Source organism: Nannospalax galili, unplaced genomic scaffold (assembly GCF_000622305.1).
Source record: "Nannospalax galili isolate Female #2095 unplaced genomic scaffold, S.galili_v1.0 scaffold803, whole genome shotgun sequence".
NCBI lineage: Eukaryota > Metazoa > Chordata > Mammalia > Rodentia > Spalacidae > Nannospalax > Nannospalax galili.
Window position 1 is genome coordinate 1,438,026 of NW_008349354.1, and position 21,350 is coordinate 1,459,375.

At 43.5% G+C, this 21,350-nt stretch overlaps 1 protein-coding gene across 1 annotated transcript in view; it reads right to left on the reverse strand.

Moving 5' to 3' along the window:
- The window catches only part of Tnfrsf21 (TNF receptor superfamily member 21), an 80,249-nt gene that overhangs the window by 53,977 nt on the left and 4,922 nt on the right, over positions 1-21,350 (reverse strand). The window contains exons 2-3 of the mRNA XM_008846732.3: positions 3,046-3,694; positions 1,038-1,538 (exon numbers count right to left, since the gene is read on the reverse strand). Of these exons, the coding sequence (XP_008844954.1) occupies positions 1,038-1,538; positions 3,046-3,694 (1,150 nt within the window). The remainder of the gene's footprint in view (positions 1-1,037; positions 1,539-3,045; positions 3,695-21,350) is intronic.

The following is a 21,350-nucleotide window of genomic DNA, read 5'->3' on the forward strand; positions in this document are numbered from 1 at the left end:
AGACCTTTCTACCCTCCTAACCAAAAATACACACACACATACACACACACACACACACACACACACACACACACACACGGAAAGGTGTATGTATTGAAGAGAATTATCAATCTAAAAAGCAACATTCACAACCAGGTAAACTTACAACAAATCAGGGTTTGCCTCTCTTTCTTGCTCAGCTGTGTGGCATAGAAAAACGAAGGGTAGGCTGGCAAGATGGCTCAGTGGGTAAAAGCACTTGTCGCACAAGCCTGACAACCTAGGTACCATCCCAGGGTTCCATGGTGGGAGGATTGAAGAGAATTATCAATCTAAAAAGCAACATTCACAACCAGGTAAACTTACAACAAATCAGGGTTTGCCTCTCTTTCTTGCTCAGCTGTGTGGCATAGAAAAACGAAGGGTAGGCTGGCAAGATGGCTCAGTGGGTAAAAGCACTTGTCGCACAAGCCTGACAACCTAGGTACCATCCCAGGGTTCCATGGTGGGAGGAAAGAAGAGAACCAACTCTGAAAGTTGTCCTCTGACCTCTACATGCATACCATGACGCATGCACACATAATACATACATACATACATACATACATACATACATAGACATATGTATGTATATTCATTTTAAAGAAAAAAGGAGCACTCCAGTAGTCCAGACATGTGCCATTTGTCCTGAGTACTAGAACAAACTAGTTCTAAATAAGAATATCTAGTCTCTTATTTGGGTGAAAATTCTCTGAACTCAATTCTTCATCTGCTAAATGTCCAAGTTAAACATTAAGTACCTCAAGGTGACTCTCACTCAGATCTCTGACTCTGCAACTCCCATTTCAAAAGAGCTATGCAGGGAAAAAGAAGGAGAGGTGATTCTCTCTGAGGCATTAGTTCTAAGAGATGTTCAGAATCATTTTCCAGAACACACAACAGCAAGCAGCACTCGAGGGAAGAAAAGAGATTCCACAAACTATGGCTCTGCCATTCTTGTAGAAAAGAGGGACTAGGCCGGGATCACCATGAGCCAGGAGAACAAGGAAGAGGCTCACCATGGCCGTTGCAGTAGTAGATCCACTTCTCCCGGTTCTGGGTTGGAGTCAGGGATTTCTTCAGCCCTGCCTTCTCCACAATAGCACTGGGATCCTGCCGGGGTCCCTTTTTGAGAGTCCTGGAGCTTTTCCTGATGCTACACACCACGATCACCACAAGTACCAGCAGCAGGAAAAGCACAATCATCCAGGGCAGATGTTCGTTGATGTCAAAATGCTTGTGCAGGTTGGGCCTGGGATGGCCCCTCTTGGGGGTCTTGATGGCCGTGCTGGACTTCTCGCTCCCGGTGGCCTCCATGGCCGATGACGGCAGCAGCTTCAGGATGTGTCTGTGGTGAGGGCCTTGCTGGTGGGTGGCTACCTGGAGGCTTGGGAGGGTTTTATTCACACCTTCCTCCCCGCTTGCTGAGCTTGTGTTGTCGGGGACTGTCCCTTCTTGGATGCCACTTGGTACCTTTGGTCTAACAGAGGCAGAAGAGTTGGATTCTGTTGAGTTCATGCCTAGAAAAAAGAGTAAGGAGGGGGGAAGAGCTTTTCCATATTTGGGGATCTCTATATTCTCTCCTCTCCCTGGTCATCTCCAGACTAAGCCAGATAATTAAAAGGAGATGACGGTTGAAGCTTCAGAGTAAATTATACTGCACATTTTCATAAAGGCTCTAACAGCATCTTTATATAGAAAGGAAAAATCTAAAGAGCTAAACTCAGTTTCCTAAACAAGGGCATCCTTGGGGAGCCAACATCTGAGCTCCAAACAACTTCTATACTTCAAGTACTAAGCAGATGTGTATTCACCACTAGTCAATCCTTCTCTGTTTTGATTGTGCCAAGAACTGGTTCCAATTAAATTCCTCTGTTCGTTCTCGTCCTCTCTCACCTTTAGACTATTTCATGATGCAGTGGTGAAACAGCATGTGACTAAGATAAAGAAAAGGGCTCAGAATTGAATCTACTCTATCAAGTAAAAGGTCTGGTGGCTAAAACAAGGCAGGACTGTCCTCACAGCCCTTACCGATAGCTTACAAAGGACAGGAGCCGGCAGCTCTGTGGATTTCTTTCAGAGAAGTTTCTACACCTAAGTCTTCATGAAGGAGGGTGAGAGGGACGTGAGCCCCTGGGAGCAGAAGCTGGCCTGTGTCAACCTCTGGGAAAACCAGTAGAGCTCTTCATTTAAAAATGGAGGGTGTGAAAAAGCTTTCCCTACAGAAGTGAAGTCAGTTATCAGCTCATGAAAACTGAACGCGATGAAAAAGGACTTGAAAAGAGCTGTTTGAAATTATCATAAAGGCCAGACATTATCACACATAACAGTGTGCTAGGAAGCACAAGTGAAGTCAGTTATTGGCTCATGAAAACTGAACGCGATGAAAAAGGACTTGAAAAGAGCTGTTTGAAATTCTGCCTGAGTGTCAAATAGAATCCTAGACAAACGGAGGAACCGATAAATGCGGCTGAAGATAAGACCACTGGAAAAACATGAAATTATATTTTCCATATGTGAGTGATAGTTTGCCGCAATCAGATTCGAACTTTCCTTCCTACTTTGGATTCAGGATCCCTCCCTTCCTGGTCTAGAGCACGATCTTCCTTCCTGTCTTTCCTTCTGGCTGTATCTACCCAGAATGGACACCTTGCTGGGAAACTTGCTCAATCGAAAAGAAACCTTCAGCATTTAAAATCGCTCACTTACTTGGCAAGTTTGAAACCGAGACCTGAAGAGGCTAAGTGACACACGAGGTCACACACTGTCCTTATTTCTCAGGTTCTTATTTGCCAGTTTGATGTAACCTAGTTTTTAGGTAGCTGCTGTCTCCTAATAGAAACCTTTTAAGCTTAAATGTTTCTATTAAGTTCAAAGAAGCCAAATTTAATTAGCTGTAAAAATGAAGGTTTCCTTCTCCAAGGAATGCCTTTGGAATAACGAAATGGAGAAAACATCCTTGTTTACAAGCCCACTCTACCGGGCTCAAAGTCTTCCTCCAGGAAATAATTCATGAGGTTAAGTTACCTTGGGGCACATAGGTGGAGGAAGGGACTTCGAGGGAATCCATGTGCTCAGGGTGAGAAAAGATAGCTGTGCCAGGGGAAGGCGGGGTCGTGCTGGAGGACAGGCGTGTGCCACAGACATTGTCTGTCTCCCTGGTCCCGGGCTTGATCACCACCAGGTTCTGACTCAGACAGTCTGTGTATGCTTTGCATCTCATCACACTTGAAGGCACATCAGAGAAAGTACCCCGAGCGCACTGCTTACACCGAACGTCCTCGTTCTCCGTCCCTTTCTTCCGCACACCCCAGCCCACAGGACATACTGTGTGGGGGACGCAGGTACCATTAGACTGGAACATTCCGGGTGGGCAAGTGCATTCTCGGTCAGTCAAGGCAGCACAGGGTAATCGCTCAACCATTGGCCATGGGCATGGCTGGCTACAGTCATGGCATCTCTCTATGCCATTCTCATGCCTGGTGAAGGTCCCCGCAGGACAACTGCTGCAAACACGCAGGCTTGTGTTGGTACAATGCTCGGAGACATATGTTCCTGCCGGACACTTGTCACAGGTTAGCACCTGGCCAGTGGCATGGTCAACATGGCGGTATGTGCCAGTGAGACTCGGAGCCTTTTGTTCTGGCTGAGCTGTGGTGATGCTGAGGAATCCAAGCTGAAAGAAATAGAAGAGGTGTTAGGAATGGAGGAGAAAGACTGGCCATCCCAACACCACCACTGGCACAGCTGTTAAATATCTGGCTGATACAACAGCCTGACCCTAGTGTCACCACACAGTAGAATGAGGGAACCAAGACCTGGGTCTCCCTTGTCGCCTCACCTACTGGCTGTGAAGCTTTGGTTTAGTTGTCTGGCCTTTGCCTTATCTTCCTGTTCTCCTCTAAAACAAAGCTGGCAGTGCCCTGCAAATTGATTACAAAAAATGAAAGCCCTTGAATTCTAGGTAGAATTCAAAGTGCTAAACCAGGCATGGTGGCACACTCCTGTAATCCCAGCACTCAGGAGACTGAGATAGCAGGATTAAAAATTTGAAGCCAACCTAGGTTGTATGACACTTTGTTCCAAAACAAAACAAAATGGCCTGAAGGTGTAGCTCAGTGGTACAGCACAAGCCTAGCACGTGAGTGGCTCTGGATTTGGTCTCTAGGACCACAAACAAACAATGGTTTAGAGGAACAGAGATGTAGTTTGGGAGTAGAGAATTTGTTTAGCATGGGCAAGGCCTTCTGTTCAGTCCCCAGCACTGCAAAATGAATAAATAAATAAATGCTATAGAGACAAAATTCTAATCTTGGAAAAAAATAGCTTGCTGAATAGTGGTCTTCCCTTCACCAAACTAGACACACAGGTGCTATTTCTTTCTTTTATTTTATTGCATTTATTTACTTTGTGTTCCTGGGGATGGGAGCCATGCTCATGCTACAGTCTACACATGGAAGTCAGAGGTAAACTTGCAAGAGTCAGTTCTCTCATCCTGTGAGTTCCAGGGATCGAACTCAGATAGTCAGGCTTGGTGGCAAGCGTCTTTACTCACTGAGCCATCATTTCTTGATAACAAAACAGAGCAACTGAGAATTGAGAGGTATGTACTGAAGATGTCATTTCTATAGAAGATGTCACATCTATAGCACCAGTGTTTCTGAAGATAAGCCCCAACCACTCCACTCTACTATCCGCCACCCCCACCCCCCACCCTAAAGAGGCATACCCTTGGCATTCCTGGTAATGTGCTTTAAACAATAGTGGATGCTTTCAGCTTCAAAACTTGTTTGTCCGGTCTCTGAAAAGCCACAGCTGTGAGGGGCATGTTCCCACAACAACCCACCAAGTGACCCTTGCACAGAGCTAGCCCAGCAGGAACAGTTCAGCGGCCATTTCAGTTTGGCTCATTGAACAGAAACTTAACTCAGCAGACCAGGGTTTTATACTAGCTCCTAATATAAAAGCTTGGAGGACCAGCAACCCCGAGATCTTGATAAATGTGGAAGAGAGGGGAAAAGGGAACCAAGATATGAACGGTTCCAACAGAGGAAGTTTATAAGAAAAGAATGAGTGCCTTGAGCTACCAGCTACAGGGCAAATTCCTTCTCGATTTACTATGACACCAATAGCTAAAAGAATAAAGCAAGAATTTTTGCAAAGTGGTCAGAGTTCCTTTCTTCCTAAAACCTTGAAATTTACCCCAAGATTCAATTTCTTTCCAACCCCCAAATTTAACCATCTGAGCCCAAAATACTTTCTGAAGTTTCTTACCTAGCTAGGTAATAATAACATATTTTGGGTTTATAATACAGTCAGTTTTTCTTTAATCTGAGACCAAATGGGAGGTATAGATAGTGGTTTATCTTTCTTGTTAAGTAGCTTAATTTTATCTTGGATTTCAAGAAAGAAAAGAGCCTGTTACTTGGTGATAAATTCTACGTCTTCCCTTTCAGTTTTTTGGCTTTTTGGTTTCTTTTCTTGCTCCTACTTGCAAAACCAGTCCCAGCCACCCTCTCCAGAGCACAGCAGAAGGGCTGGGTAGAGGAAACCATCTGCCCAATGGAACCTGAGTTCCGCTTGGCAAGAACACCAAGCACACGATTAGACACAATCTCCCCAAGACTGAAAACACGACCTGAGAGGTCTAAAAGATTGTAATTCGTAGAGTTATTACCTGGTGTCTACACCCCAAAGTAGTTTTAGCCAGCTGCAATATCCTGGAAGTTGGAAAGATGTACAAGCAACCTAGAGGGCAGGTTTCCATAAATGAAAGCAGAGAACTAAGTCTGAGTGGTGATCAGGGACCCACGTCACTCTGGTGTGTTATGTGAGTGGTTTGAATTCCTGCCTGTGCCACTGAGTCAGTCATATGCACACCCAGGAGGGAGGCGCTGCAGATCAGAGCCAAGAGAGAAAGTTTGGACCTGGTGTTGGAACTGGGTTTCCTACAGCTTTATATATCTCCCCAGGGTGTGCATGTCTGAGTCTCAGATAGGGTACAGTCAGTATAGCACCTGTGCCCTGGTGATTGAACTGCCAGAGGTCATCTAGCAGTATACAAAACCCACCTCCCAACCCACAGCACCTATGTATTCTCCCACATTTACTGTACATGAACTTCTTAATTCTTTGGGGTGAATAATGGATTAGTTTGTTTTGAAGATTTTTGTTTTGTTTTGTTTTGCTTTGCTTTTATTTTGATTTTTTTATTTTGATTTTTATGGGAATGAGTGTTTTGCCTGCATGTATGCTAGTGCACCACATGCATGCAATGCCCAAGGAGGCCAGAAGAGGGTGTAGGATCCCTTGGAAATGGAGTTACTGATGGTTGTTAGCCACCATGTGGGTGCTGGGAACTGAATCCCAGTCCTCTGCAAAAGCAGGCAGCCAGTGCTCTTAACCTCTGAACATCTCTCCCATCCCTTGTTTCATTCTTTGAGACAGGGTTGCACTTTGTAGGCCAAGTTGTTCTGAAGTTCACTATGTAACTGGTCTCAAATTTCTGTCAATCCTCCTGCCTCAGCCACCTCATTTGCTGGGATGATGGGTAGAAGCCACCAAGCTAGAATGTCTTTTTATCTTTGTTGTGCTGTGTTCTGTGGATACAAAGTCTCAATATGCAGCCCAGGCTGATGTCAAACTTGCAATCCTCCTGTCTTAGCCACTGGAGGGGTGGGATGGCAGATGTGTCACTACCATGCCTGACTGATTTACTACTCTTTAAGAGACTACTATTGGACCATAAACTACCTCATGAGACAAATAACAATTCTGTCTCTTACAAACAGAATAAAGGACAGATGCCTTCTTGGTTGTAACTGGCTAAAACACTAGATATGAGATTTGGACAAAAACTAGACACTACGAATCCATTGGATAAATGTTTATTGAAGACCTGCTGTCTATGTGCAAGGCACTATTCTGGCCTCCATGAAGCTGCTATTCTTAAGTGGAAGAGACAGAATGATTCCATCAGTAATTACTCAATTAGAATCAGAGGGGAACTACTAGGTCTGTGAGGGGAGCTTAACAAGTGCTTCCTAGATTAGGAAACTTAGAGATGTTGGAAGTAGCTTTCAAGGATGGAGATGCAGAAATTAACCCCAGGCAGGAGGGAGTGGAGGGGGATCAGGCAGTGAGAAAGAACTCCAGGGCCTTTAAAAACCCAGAAGCATAAGGAAGCTCAGCTCAGAAACCCAAAACTTCTGGCTGTACCTCAAGAGGCACTGAAGATCACATTTAAGCTTCACCTTAACCCAAAATGCAATGACATGTTTATGTTAGAGGGGAGGGAGCATAATAAATATCACATTTGTAAATAAAATGTATCTGGCTATAGAGTGGGAAGGCAGAGCAAACTCACCTAGAAGGGGAAACGCTGGTTAGAAGTGAGTGGGGATTTGGAATAGGGTGGTGGCTGTGCAAAAGGCGAGATGACAGATTGGAGGGTGTGAATCAGTTCTGTTTAGTGAATGATGACCATGGAAGGGAGAGAGGAAGAACATAATGGTTTTCAAATGGGATTAAAGCAAGGCCTGTACAAGACATACAACTCACAGGGCTGCCTCCTGGCCAACGCACACTGGAAAGAGGATCCAAGGCAATCAGAGCTCTGCTTTATCCAGCCAAATCAGGTTCCCAAGGAACGGTTCATTTGAAGGAATGTATTTCTAAACAAGGACCCTAAACGGACCTTATGGATCTCTTTCAATTCAGAGTCAATAGCTAATCCCACCTAAACTGAAACACCAGGACAGTTCTCCACTGGGTTCTTTTTCCTCACTGGGTCCACACTAAAGGAAGAATGGCAACTTCCCTTTTTAGAGACAGATGACACCTAAGAAAAGTTCTTTTCCTAAGAACTTTCAGTCAACCAGAGTCCTGATCTAAACTAGATTATAGGTATGACAGCACTTGCCTTCAAATCCAGTACTCTGAAGGCTGATGCAAGAGGATCACAAGATCCAGACTAGTCTGGGCAATATAGAGAGACCCTGTACCAAAACTAAACAAAGCAACAGAAAGTAGCCAGGTATGATGGTACACGCTTGTAATCTCAGCATTTGAGAGTTGGAGGTAAGAGCATCAGGAGTTCAAGCCGGGCGCGGTGGCACACACCTTTAATCCCAGCACTCAGGCAGAGGCAGGCAGATCTCTTTGAATTTGAGGTCAGCCTGGTCTACATAGCAAGCTCCAGGCCAGCTGAGGCTATAGGGAGACAAAAAGACAAAAAAAAAAAAATCATCAGTTATCCTTATAAGCAAGATGGTAAAGATGAAATGAATTAAATCAAAGATTACATAAGGATGGCCCCTGTCCAATATAAAGAATGATACCTCAAGCTAACACTAGGGAAAACACCTGAAGAGGGAGACAGTAGTCAGTCATTAAAATGTGCAAGGTGGTGGAAGGCAGAAAACCGAGAATGAGTCCTATCAGCCCAGACCCTGAATTCTCCCATTTGTACAGAAGTGGATAACCTAGATCAGAGGTCTGCCCAAGTCTCAGTCCTTAAATACAACATCAAAATGGCCTGGGAAGGGCTGAGGAGATCATTCCCTAGTTAAAGCATTTGCTGCACAAGTGTGATGACTGGGGTTCAGATCCCCAGAACCCATGAGTGTATGGCAACCCACCTGTAATTCCAGAGTTGGAAAGTGGGGACCGGGGATTCCCAGAGCAAGGTGGCTAAAGAGACTAGCCGTACCAGCAAGTTCTGGGTTTGACTGAGGGACCATTCAATAGGGCAAAAGAGCAACGGAAAACAATTCCTGACATCAACCTTGGGCCTCCATGTGCTTATGCATCTAGACACGTGTTCCCACACTCATGCAAACACACACAGACAGACAGACAGACACATGAACACCTGACATCAACCTTGGGCCTCCATGTGCTTATGCATCTAGACACATGTTCCCACACTCATGCAAACACACACAGACAGACAGACAGACACATGAACACTACACAGACACACACAAGGATGGAAAAAGAAAAAAATTACCTAGGAAGATTATTTTTTTACAATAACTATACCCACAGCTTCATCCTGAGATCACAGTGAGTTTACAATGGAATAAGGGAGTTTGTTCTGTTTGGCTGTAGTTTGCTTTGTTTTTAAGCTCCAAGCATTTCTGATGCCCAGTTAAGTTTTGGAGCCACTACACTAAGCCAGAACCCCTCTGGTTCTAAACTTCTGTTATGAGCCACATTTTAGACACGACTCAACCCCACTATCAGAGTTACTCCTTCCATCTCCTAGTTAATCTGACACGTTTTGTGTTTTTTAAAAAATATTATAAGGGGCTGGAGAGATGGCTAAGCAGTTAAGAGCACTGACTGCTCTTACAGAGGACCTGGGTTCAATTCACAGCACCCACATGGTGGCTACGAACCATCCCTAACTCCAGTTTCAGGGGTTATCTGATGTCCTCTTCTGACCTCCACAGCATTGCACGACTCGGGTGCACTCATATACATGCAGGCAATACACTCATACACATAAAATAAAGATAATAATAAAAAATATTTTATCATTTTTATTTTATGAGGATGAGAGTATTGCTTGTGTGTTTAAGTGCACCCGTGTCATGCAATGTCCATGGAGGTCAGAAGAGGGTGTCAAGAGTTCCCTAGAACTGGAATTACGGATGGTTGTCAGCTGCCATTTGGGTGCTGGGAATCAAATCTGGCTCCTCGGCAACAGCAGCCAGTGCTCTTAACGGCTGAGCCATCTCTCCAGCACTGACTGCACTTTTGACTTAATATTGTTCTTTATTAGCACTTTATAGCACAAATAAATGTTCTTGTAATAATCCTACTAATTGGGATTCTCTGTACATAGATTCTCTGAACAAATTCCCTTGTCCCCAAGAGAATTCACTTCTGACTTCGGTGCCCACCTTCCCAGACCCTTTGCTCAGCATTCGCACAGAATCCACACATACTCTCTGAGTCAGCTGTCTTCTGTTGCTTTTGTTGTTGTTTTACATATGTAAGGAGAAAGGCCAAACACGCTATCCTGTGATTTGCTCCTGTTCAACATCTGATCTCATCACTGAGATTTTTCCATCTGGGAGCACACACACTACCTAACAGGTTCTCCTCAACAGAGCGTGTCTGCCGTACCTTGGAGACTCTTCTTACTGGGAAGCTGTGTAGATTGCTTTCTTGGCTATATACCAATGTATACATTTTTCTGTCTTCCATAATTCTTTCTTTCCCTTCATATCGCCCATCTAGCTCCTTTTCTTTCCTTCTCATTCCAAAACCAGCTCTCAGTCTTTTGAGAATCAAAAGGAGTTTCAGTACAATCCATAACCTGAAGCTCTCTCCATTCTTCTTCCCTATTAATATGAATCTACTATATCTGTATTTCTTCAGTCCATGGGCAGACCACTCAAGAGTTGGAAGAACTGGACAAAGATTCTGAAAACGGAAGACATATTCTTATCCAACTTGTTGTCTTAAAGTCAACGGGACCTTGTTTGACTCACATGAAATTGGCAGGATGGACTACACTGTATTCAATGTCATAATTGTTAATAACCTTCTGTGTGTCGTGATTATTTATGTCAGTCCCACCTTCCTTGTGAAGCCTTTAAAACTCTTCCTAGACACCTAGATTGCAGGGAGATGAACGAGGCAGGGAGATGAACGAGCACTCCATCTCATTTCCTGTTTCTGGTCCTCATATTGGTTCCTAATTACATACTGTCCTATAATGTTGATAGGCAGCTTCCTAAGTGTATATACTTATCCTCCCTTAAATGGTTATAAGCAGCTCAAGGCCAGGGACAGCCACATGGATGGACTATGTTTCCTCACTTGCTCAACCATCTGATAATAAAGATTATGGAAATAAGAAACATATCCTCCAAGCCAGGGGCCAGCAAAGGAAATCCAACACACCAACAGTTCTTACAAACAGGCTTCCTAGAATCCAAACACCGTGGAAGTAGAACTTTGGCTGCTTTCATGTTGTACGGGAAAAGTAGTAGAGAGCTGCAACAGAGATCATTCTGCCCAGAAATTTCAATGATCTAATGTGATTATCTGGCCCTTTCTACAAAAAGGCCGCCAATTCCCATCACGAGTTGTCAAAAGACATACGAAAATACAGAGGCCAGAGGCCCAACAGGAACCCACAGATCCCTGCCCAAGAGCCTCTCAGTGAGAACTGAGCTCTCTTCTTTTCTCTATACCCACTTCACCTCACAGGTTCAATCTGATCCTTTCAGCTTAAAAACTCTGCCACTTCCCACTTGACATCCGATGAAATGCGAAATCATTCAGCAACAGAAGACTTCCTCCCGGATGCTATGCCTGCCTCCCCTCCCCAACTGACAAATTTCACAATCTCCCCTCTGTCGCTTCTTTTCCCTATATGACTGCCATAATTTTCTACTTATACATTTATCTGTTTGCGTGCCTTCCCTGCAATGTAAGAGAACATGTGTTCTCAGCACCCATTCACTGGACCACAGAACCTCTTTTCCCTCTATATTGATAAGGGATGGGTCATTTTGACCCATTAATACTATCTAAATCCTGAAGGTCCCAGTTCATGGTCTACCTGACAAGTACTTGTTGACTAAAGGGGTAAATTTACAGACCATAAATAATTAGATGCAGAAAGTTAAAGGGTGGTGATGGAGGAGACTGATGGATTTATACATCAGCATCTGTATAGAGAAGCCTCCAAAAGTTTCACAATGGAGCCGCAGTATCAACTGAAGATATAGATGAAGCAGCCTGGTACCTTTCAGCATCAAGGCGAAGAGTTCATTGACCTCAAAAGCCCCTAGGCGCATCAACTTGTCTTTTTAAAAATATTTTATTATTTTTATTTTTTATGTGTATGAGTGTTTGGGCTGCACATTTCTAAGTGCTCCACATCCATGCAATGCCCACACAGACCAGAAAAGGGCGTCAGATCCCCTAGAACTGGAGTTACAGATGGTTGTTAGCTGCCATATGAGTGCTGGGAACTGAACCCAGGTCCTCTCCAAGAGCAGTCAATGCTCTTAAATGCCGAGCCAACTCTCAAGGCCCCTCAATCTGTCTTAACAGAACCACAGCTGGCTTATAAGAATTACCCTCTTCATAGTACTTAAGATGAAATACTAAAAATGAAAAGCTGAGGAACTGAAACATTTCCTTCTTGTTTTTCAAGAGAGAAAATTACATGAACTTTGTGCTTATGTATATGAGCAGTATAAGCTTATTCTCCAAAATTATCTAGGTTCCTTCGCATTTAAATGTCAGTGATTACAGGAAATTTCATTTATCCAAGTACTAAGTCATTTCACCAACAGTAATGGGTCAGTGAGGCAAATATCAGCCTGCGCATGAGGTAGAAACAATGCAAGTTCTGAATGATTGAAACACAAAATGCAGGGCAAAGTTCAAGAGGAAAGAAGTCATTTGTTTACAGGACCAGCGTTAAGGTTTCCAGGGTCACAGTGCTCGCCCTGGTAGCCTGCATCACATCTGAGTAGAATCACCTGTGCTTTTACAGCACAGAGATGGGCCTGACGGAAGACAAGCACTTGGCTGTGTGAACACAGGTCACAATGCTGACGTCTACTCATTGACCTATTCTTCAGCGATTCTTATTCTATGACCTCATCCTTCAAACAAACAAGAAATTCCTTGCAGCTCGGAGATTACAACAGATGTATGCATTCTTTTCTTTTTTGGTGTGTGTGTATTTGTCACACGTGCGTGCTGGTGCACGTGCCTATGGAGAGAGCAGAGGAGGATGCTGGGTGACCTGCTCTACTGCTCTCCACCTTATATATTCCGGGGAGACCTGGAGCTAGCTACTCTGGGTAGACTGGCAGCCAGGGAGTTCCAATGATCCTCCTGTCTCTGCCCTCCCCCATCCCCGCCCCGGAGGTTACAGATGTACACGTGGTCACACCTAGCTTTTCCATGGGTGCTGGGGATTCAAACCTAGGTCCTCAAGCTTGCACAACCAGCACTCTTACCCACTGAGCCATCTCCCGAGACGCCAAATTCATGTTATTTTTATTCCCTATCAATACTACTACTAATACTTTAATGTGAAATGAGCAAAGTGAAGGTAGAGGTAAACTTTCACTATTCAGAATGAACAAGTAAGCAGGGAGACTGCCTGGGCGTTTGCTATAGAATTTTTTACAATGCTGCCAGAAAGCTAGTATTTTCAAAGAAGAAATTCAGTTACTGTGGAGATTATGAAGTGACCAAGTTTTCCTGAAAGGATGACTGTAAAATGTGCTAACAGATGACAAAAGGTAGATGCCTCATGGGGCTGGGCAGTCGTCTGAATTGCTGACCATTTTATCTTGGACATCATGTTTAATTTGTAAATATCAACATACTGGCTACCTAGAATTCTCGGGGGTGGGGAGGACAAAATGCATTAAAAGGAACACTTGAGGGATAAAACTCCCAGAAATCACAGACAGAATGCTTCTACTTATGTTATATAAACTTGGTCCACTCTCTCATTTCCTACGGTCCTCTCCAATTAAAAAAAAAAAAAAAAAAAAATCTCCTGTTGCCAAAGCAAAAGCAGAGACTGTTTTTAAAGCTGGTGACTATACAGAATGCCCAGGCTAGAATGTGCTGACTGTACACCCAGAGGAGGCAAGCTCAAGGGACACTGGGAGAGGAAAAAACCAGACAAGACTTCACCCAGATGCTGTTTTCCTGGTACTTGCAATGCAGAAGAGTGCATGCACTCAGCACTCAGTCACCGGACCTGTCTCGATCCACCACAGTAGGGGAAGATGGGGGAATGCTACCTCATGCTCACTAGAGACTTCCAGAAAAGCAAAACCCACTTTTCCAGCCAGTACAGCAACCATGACAAGAAAACATAAGGAAAACCTAGTTGAGCTTGAGAAGTGCCAGGTCCACCCTGCTCTGCTAGGTACCAGCTGGGGGCAATACTGTGCTAATAAGAAGTATATATTCGGTCTCTGCCTATAGTTCCTGGCATAAAGCTCCTAAATCCTTGGAATCCCCAAAGTGTTAGCAGTGTTATCATGTATGTTAATGAGATGACAGGAGCTGAAGGCTCCAAGATGGAGCTGGGAGATCAGAAAAACAAAGAGCGACTGTAGATAGAGTTGATGCTTTCAGCACCCCCACCCCAACCTGTGAGGCTAGGAGAGAGGCTGAAGGTTAAACTTGATCACCAATGGCTAATGATGTAGTCAATCATGCCTATATAATGACGCCTCCATAAAACCTTAAAAGGACAAGGTTCAGAGAGCGCACAGCTCACTGAATAGGTGCAAGTCCTAAAGGGTGGCGCCCCAGAGCAGCTCCGTAGGTCCACACCACTTCCTATACAGCTGCCCTACACATGTCTACATCTGTATTTTTCACAATATCCTTTATATAGAAGTCAGTAATGTAAGTAAAGTGTTTCCTTGAGATATGTGAACCCATGCTAGCAAATTAATTGAACCCTAGGAGGAGGGGGTCAGGGGAGCTCTGATTTGTAGCTGGACATGAAGCACCGGCCACAACCCAGGTCTTGCTATTGATGTGTGAAGTGAAGACCAGTTTTGTGAGACTGAGCCTTCACCCTGTGGCATCTGATGCAATCTCCAGGCAGACTGTGTCAAAAGTGGTTAGCTAGTTGGGGAATCTGGTTTCTGATGTGAGAGTAGAAGACTTTAGATTTCTTCTGTTCTTAATACTGGGTGACCTTGGCAAGTGGTTCAACTTCCTCACTGGTAAAATGGAGACAGCAGTAATGCCTACTGTTCAAAAGTTGTTCTGATAATTAATGGTTCATAGAGAAGGAGCAAGGAGAATATGTCTGACGTGGTGACTGCTCTACAAATATTAGTTTTTTAAATTATCACCCTGACAACTTATTATTTTACTGTATTTTAGATTTAGTCCCTTGAAATTAGACAATTTTTTTAAAACATTTCATTTAAGAATCAAATTTATGGGGCTGGAGAGCTGGCTCAGTAGTCAAAAGCAATGGCTGTTCTTGCAGAGAACCCAGGTTTAGTTACCAGTACCCATATGGTAGTTAACAGTCTGTAACTCCAGTTCCAGGGGATTCAACACCCTTTTCTGGCCTCTGTGGGCACTACACGCACATGGTGTACTTACATACATGCAGGCAAGACATTCAAACACGTAAAATTTTAAAATTAAAAAAAAAAAAAGCTGGGCATGGTGGCACACACCTTTAATCCCAATTACTCCCGGGGCAGAGGCTGATGGATCTCTGTGAGATCAAGGCCAGTGAGTTCCAGGCCTGCTGGGGCTATAGGCAGACCCTGTCTCAAAAAATAAATTAAATAAATAAATAAACAAACAAACAAATAAATAAATAAATAAATAAATAAAATGTAGGGCTGGTGAGATGGGTCAGTGGGTAAAGGTGCTTGTAGCCAATCCCAGCAAGCTGAGTTCCACCCCCAGACCCACATGGTGGAAAGAGAGACTAACACAAGCAGTTGTCTCTGACCTCCACACACACATTGTGGCATGTAGGCACCTTCACACACACACACACCCACACACACACAAATAACTGCATAAATGTAATTTAAAAATTTTAACAGAATGTAAAAATATATAGCATATATAGCTAATAAAATATGTAGCAAATATAGCCAAAAATATATAGAAGTAATATAAATGAGGTTAGCATAACTTCTACTCAACAGCTGAGACAAAACTACATGAGTAATTAAGAGGCAATTATAATATGCAATAAATGTACACTGTCCCTAGCAACTACTGAGACGCCAACTCAACAACCAAAGATCCTTATATATCTGAATTAAAGGAGCATAAGTGAATTAAAATGATGAGCTCCAGTGCTGGCAGGTTCATGGAATAGAAAGCACATTTATAGGTGGCTTGATGACACTCTGAATTGACTGTCTTCCTAAAAACAATCTGGCAATCTGCAGCAAAAGCCATAAAACCATCCATTCATTTCCCCTGACCTGACCATGCCACTCTGGGGAACGCACCTGGGGGAAACAACCCAAAAGGAAGCCAAGCATTTGGTGTGTACAGAGATGTCACTGCTGCTGTGTACCGAGGAGGAATGAATGAATGTATCATGGAAGAACGCCCGTAGCCCTAGCACCCAGCAACAGGAAGATGACCCAACACACTGCAGATCTGCAGAAACTCAGTTATTTTTAAGTGGAGGGATACGATGTGCCTCACACACACCTTGAACTTAATAAACATCCAGGCTGCAAGGTTCTGATCCCACCCACTCCAGCTTGCTATTCCCAACACAGACTGTTCAATCTCAGAATCTTGGGGCTAGCCTCCTTCAGTACCATCTGTCCCACTCCATCTCACCAGCAATAAAATTCTACAAAACCTCTAACAATCTCATTTGTATTGCCACTACCCCAAGACCATGATCTCCGTCCTGAACTACTGTGAAACAGCTGGGATCCTGCTTCTGTGCTCTGACTCTCTACCCAAACTCCACAAGGCTGCCAGACTGATCCCAGGGCTGTGGATTGTAGCTCAGTGGTAGAGCGCTTGCTCAGCATGTACAAGGCCTTAAATTCCATTCCCAGCACTGCAAAACTAAAACAAAAGCTGTGTGTGGCTTTTTATTTGTTTGTTTGGGGGCAGGAGAGATGGACAGATGGCTTAGTGGTTAAGAGCACTTGCTGCTCTTGGTGAGGACTGGAATTAACTGCCCAGCACCCACGTCAGGTTGCTCACAACCACCTGTAATTACAACTCTGGGGCATCCAATGCCCTCTTCTGGCTTCTAAGGGCATCTGCATACACACGCACATACACACATACAGACACACAAATACATATATATATAAATAAAAATAATCTTTTGGGCTGGAGAGATGGCTCAGCAGCTAAGAACACTGGTTGTTCTTGCAGAAGACCCGGGTTTGAAGCCCAGCACCTACATGGCAGCTAACAACTATCCTTAACTCCAGTTCCTAGGAATCTAATACCCTTTCTGTCCTTTGAGGGCAATGCACAACACAGGTGCACTTATGTACACACACAACACTCATACACATAAAATAAAAGTAAATGAATAATATTTTTAAAAAAACTGTTAAATAGCAGTTTCTGGAAACTGCAGACCAGAACGTCTCATTTAATAAATCTGCTAGGAACACCTTGCTCATTAAAAATGTATCTAAATCTCTCCCCTTTCTTTTTTAAAATTTTATTTTATTTTATGTGCATGTGTGGTTTGCCTCTATGTAAGTGCACCACGTACATGCGTTGCCTGTGCAGACCAGAAGAGGATGTTGGATCCCCTGGAACTGGAATTACAGATGGTTGTTAGCTGCCATGTGGGTGCCCTTAACTGCCTAACCCCCTACACTCATACACATAAAATAAAAAAAATAATAAAATAGATAAATAAATAAATAAATAAACCTTTAAAAAGTTGTTTGCAAGCCATAGTGTTACCCCATCTCTCATATACTGAGTGATACCTGGATGCCTTCACACCTTCCAGGGTCTCTCATGACATGGCCTTGCTGTTCCCACTGCCCCATTTACTGAGCACCAGTCATAGTGGCCAGCCCTCTATTTCCTGAACATACAGGCTCTAACATACACTTGGGCTATTCCACACACTGTTCCCCCTACTGGAATCTTCTTTCTGCTCGCTGGATGGTAATTCTTATTAAACATCACTCCTTTTGAACTTCAAGGAAAGACCATGGATAACCTTTCACTCTTCACCCAGAGTCTAATCACAACTGTTATTTAATAGATGCCCCATAAGTGTTATTAAGTGAATGAAAAACACAACTATATCTCTATAAAAGAAAACAGCTGCAGAAAGCAAAGCAAAAGTCCATATACATTTAATAAGTTAAATTATTCTGAACAAAAGTCATAAAACCATTCATCCATCCAAACACAAATAAACATATAAATGTCACTTAATGTTTAATAGAATGTAAAAATGTATACCATATATAAGTAATAAAAGCATCAAAAATACATAGAATTAATATAAATGAGGTTAGCATAACTTCTGCTCAACAGCTGAGATTTTTGCATTTTCTTTGCTTTTGATTTTTCCTTCTCCTTCCCCCATTCTCCTGCCTCTCCTACTCCTGACTGAGGACACATAGCCCCAATTATGATGAAATCACACAGTGGTCTTGTTCCAAAGGTTCTTAGGAGACCAGAATTTCAATCTCTTTTCCAGAACTTTCCTCTCTGCTTTTGTCTTCCTCTGTTTACTGAGACCCTACAATCTACAGAGCACACATACAGAGAGAGAGAGAGAGAGAGAGAGAGAGAGAGAGAAAACTCAAATCATGGAGTTTGGTCAGTTTCCCAGAGAACTGAAACATGAACAAATACTAGTCACATGCAACGGGTACAAACCTGTGCACTTATCCTATACAAATAACTAGGCTGGCAGCAAAGAAGACTTTATAAGTGAGTTGAAACTACACCGCTAAGCAGAACCCAGGCCACACTGTTACTCACTAAGCAAATATTTTTCAAAATGACCCAGGCTGCAGCACAGCAACGCGCCCATTCCCTATTTATAACATTTCAATCTGCAGGAGTAGCTTTCCATCTTAGCCATGGCACCACGTCCGTCAGAGTCACACCATTGGAAAATGCTTGCCCATGTCTCCACGCCCTCTCCTTTCAACCCCCACACACCAAGCTCTTACCAGGAGTTTTGGCTAACCCTCCAAGCACCATCATGAAACTCAGAAAATGAAAAGAGCATGTTCACCTCTTGGGTAAAATCATTCTCTATAGAGAAAATAAATTTCTGGTAAATTAAAGTGAACCACCTCCTACCTGCAATTTGGCAGAAAGTGCTATGTGTAACCAAGTTGACCTAGATTTGACTGCTCTGTCTCCAGCTCTTGCCAAGGGTAAGATAATAAACTCTGTAAAACCTCATTCCATAATCTGTAAAATGGGGCTAAAGCTGCTACCTCAGGACTTATAAGATTAGTTAAGATGGTTTATAGGTACTCTGTGCCCACTAAACGAGGACCTGAAATTTCAGGATATGTCCATTTGTTAGCCCTCCCACCTGGGCTGTTAGTGCAAAATAGCTCCTGAATCCACAGCTGATCTGCTCCGATTCCAGGGCACGTGGACTCACTTCCACATTCTTTCCAAAAGCCATTAAGGTCACAGTCCTTCTCCTGAAACACACAGATCTGAAAATGGTGCCAAGCAACAGAGCCACTTTTGGAGGCAGAAGAGCAAATGGAAAATTATGTAAATATTAGATAATTAGCCTTGCTACAATCTGGCCGGCCATGCCCCTCTTCATTCTTTTATTTCATTTTCGTCTAGAATAGTGTTAAGCATCATCTTAAATATTCTGAAGAGAAGGAAGTACGTAGGGTAGTGCCTTGCCCACCCACCCACCTGCCACACTCCACACCTGTGTGAGCTCCCTCTGAACACAATTTCCCCAATAGTACAGTAAGCTGACCCTAGTGTGTGCGCACACATGCACCACTGACTTCAGTGCCCCTCAAGGACAATGATCACATGACTGTCTTGAATCAACAGCCTGATCAGCAGCAGCCCCTCTCCATCAGCAGAGGTCTTGTCTATACTTCTAGACCTCTGCCAGCTTCCTCCAGGTTAATAAACCTCTGCCCAGCCAGGTGGCAGCATACAAATCAATTTAAGATCCTGTTGATTTTTAGGTATTTGACAAATATAAACAGTGGGAAAAGCCAATGTTTATTCACGTTCTCACCCCGATTCCTAAAGAATAAGAACTCAGCAACAGCAGCGGCAACAAAGCTAACACTCAATGGAGATTCAACGCCAGAACCACGCTGACTCCATTACACCCTCAGGTGTCACTCTATCCATCCGACACATCTGCATTTCATGGTCCAAGTGGATTCTCCTCCAAATGCCCACTGGACACCTGCCCAAAGCATTGAGGTAATCTGGGCTCCTCTTTTCACAAAGGAGAAACACAAGTTTGCCAAGAAGTTGCTGGTGGTGACCTGCTGTCACCACAATTTGCCAGGGCCTGAATGTGGGAGAAGGCCAGCAGAGTATTAGCGCTTACTGGAAAATAGGCAGAGCTGTTTAAGCAAAGAAAAGCCACTCGATTCATACTGGTCCCTGAATAGTCGGATGATGCATCTCAGCATTGCCCATCACCAGAAGAAAAATAATAATGAACTTTACTTAAGTCAATTATAGTTTACATCCCGGCTGAGCAAGTACAAAACCAACTTCCAACCTCCAAATTGCCTATCGAGCCTCCAAAGAGGATTTCCCTCTCCTCAAGACGGAGTCAAGTGCAAAGCCAAGGCACAATGTCGCCACATCCCAACCTCCAACAAAGAAAGGACACCAGCTACTCACCAGAGCCAGCCCTCTGAGCTTGCTCCTGACCATCAGGAAAAATGGCTGTCCACAAACGACCCCCCAAATACAGCATTAGCTGTGCTGCCTCTAGCTAACTTGGTAGCCTTTGCCCAAACTTAGTCACACTAAAATGTGTAATGTAGGCAGTTGGCAGGTCTATGCCCACTTAGTCTCAGAGTTTCTTTCTCTCTAAGAATATATCTTATTAGAAAGAATATTTTTCTTATGGATTCGGATGGCTTCTATAGCTTAGTTACAGTGGAGGCTTTATTTGTTTGTTTGTGTTTTGCATTGGACCTTAGAGAGATTCAAACATACTGAGTTCAGATGAGAAAGCTTGATTTTATCGTATAGCTTGTGATTGCAGGGATAACTCCTGGGGTAAAATCAGAATTGTTCAATTCAGAACAAAGATCAGATTACCTGTTTTTCTCATTTCTGATTTCCCATAAGTTGCTTTCCCCTACTGAGACTGGTATGTTATTCTAAAAGATTGGTAGTGAGTTCCTCCTCTGACTTTCAGTCCAACAGCCAAAGCTACTTACAATACTTCAAAGATTTTGAACATCACATTTGTATATTAAATCTAGCAAATACACCCATTGATTCTACCAGAGCGAAACTCAACCAGTTGCGTTGAAGGCCACAAGCATTTTATAGACCATAGAAACTATCTTTGCAGGAGGATTCTGATCCCACCTGGTCTCTGGGTTTCCAATGCCTAGGATGCCACCTTGCTCAGAAAGTGTGTAAAATATAGATTTGTGAAAATGAAAAAAAAAAAAGAACTCACTTCCTCTGTGTAGGCTGCTCCTTCCCTCAGCCAGGCCATGTAGGATCTCTAAAGTTTTAGGATCCCTTCCAGCTTTCAAACTCTAAGGTTATAGAATTACAGTAAAGGCCAGCCTGGTCTACATAGTGAATTCCAGGACAGCTGGGGCTACAGGGAGACCCTG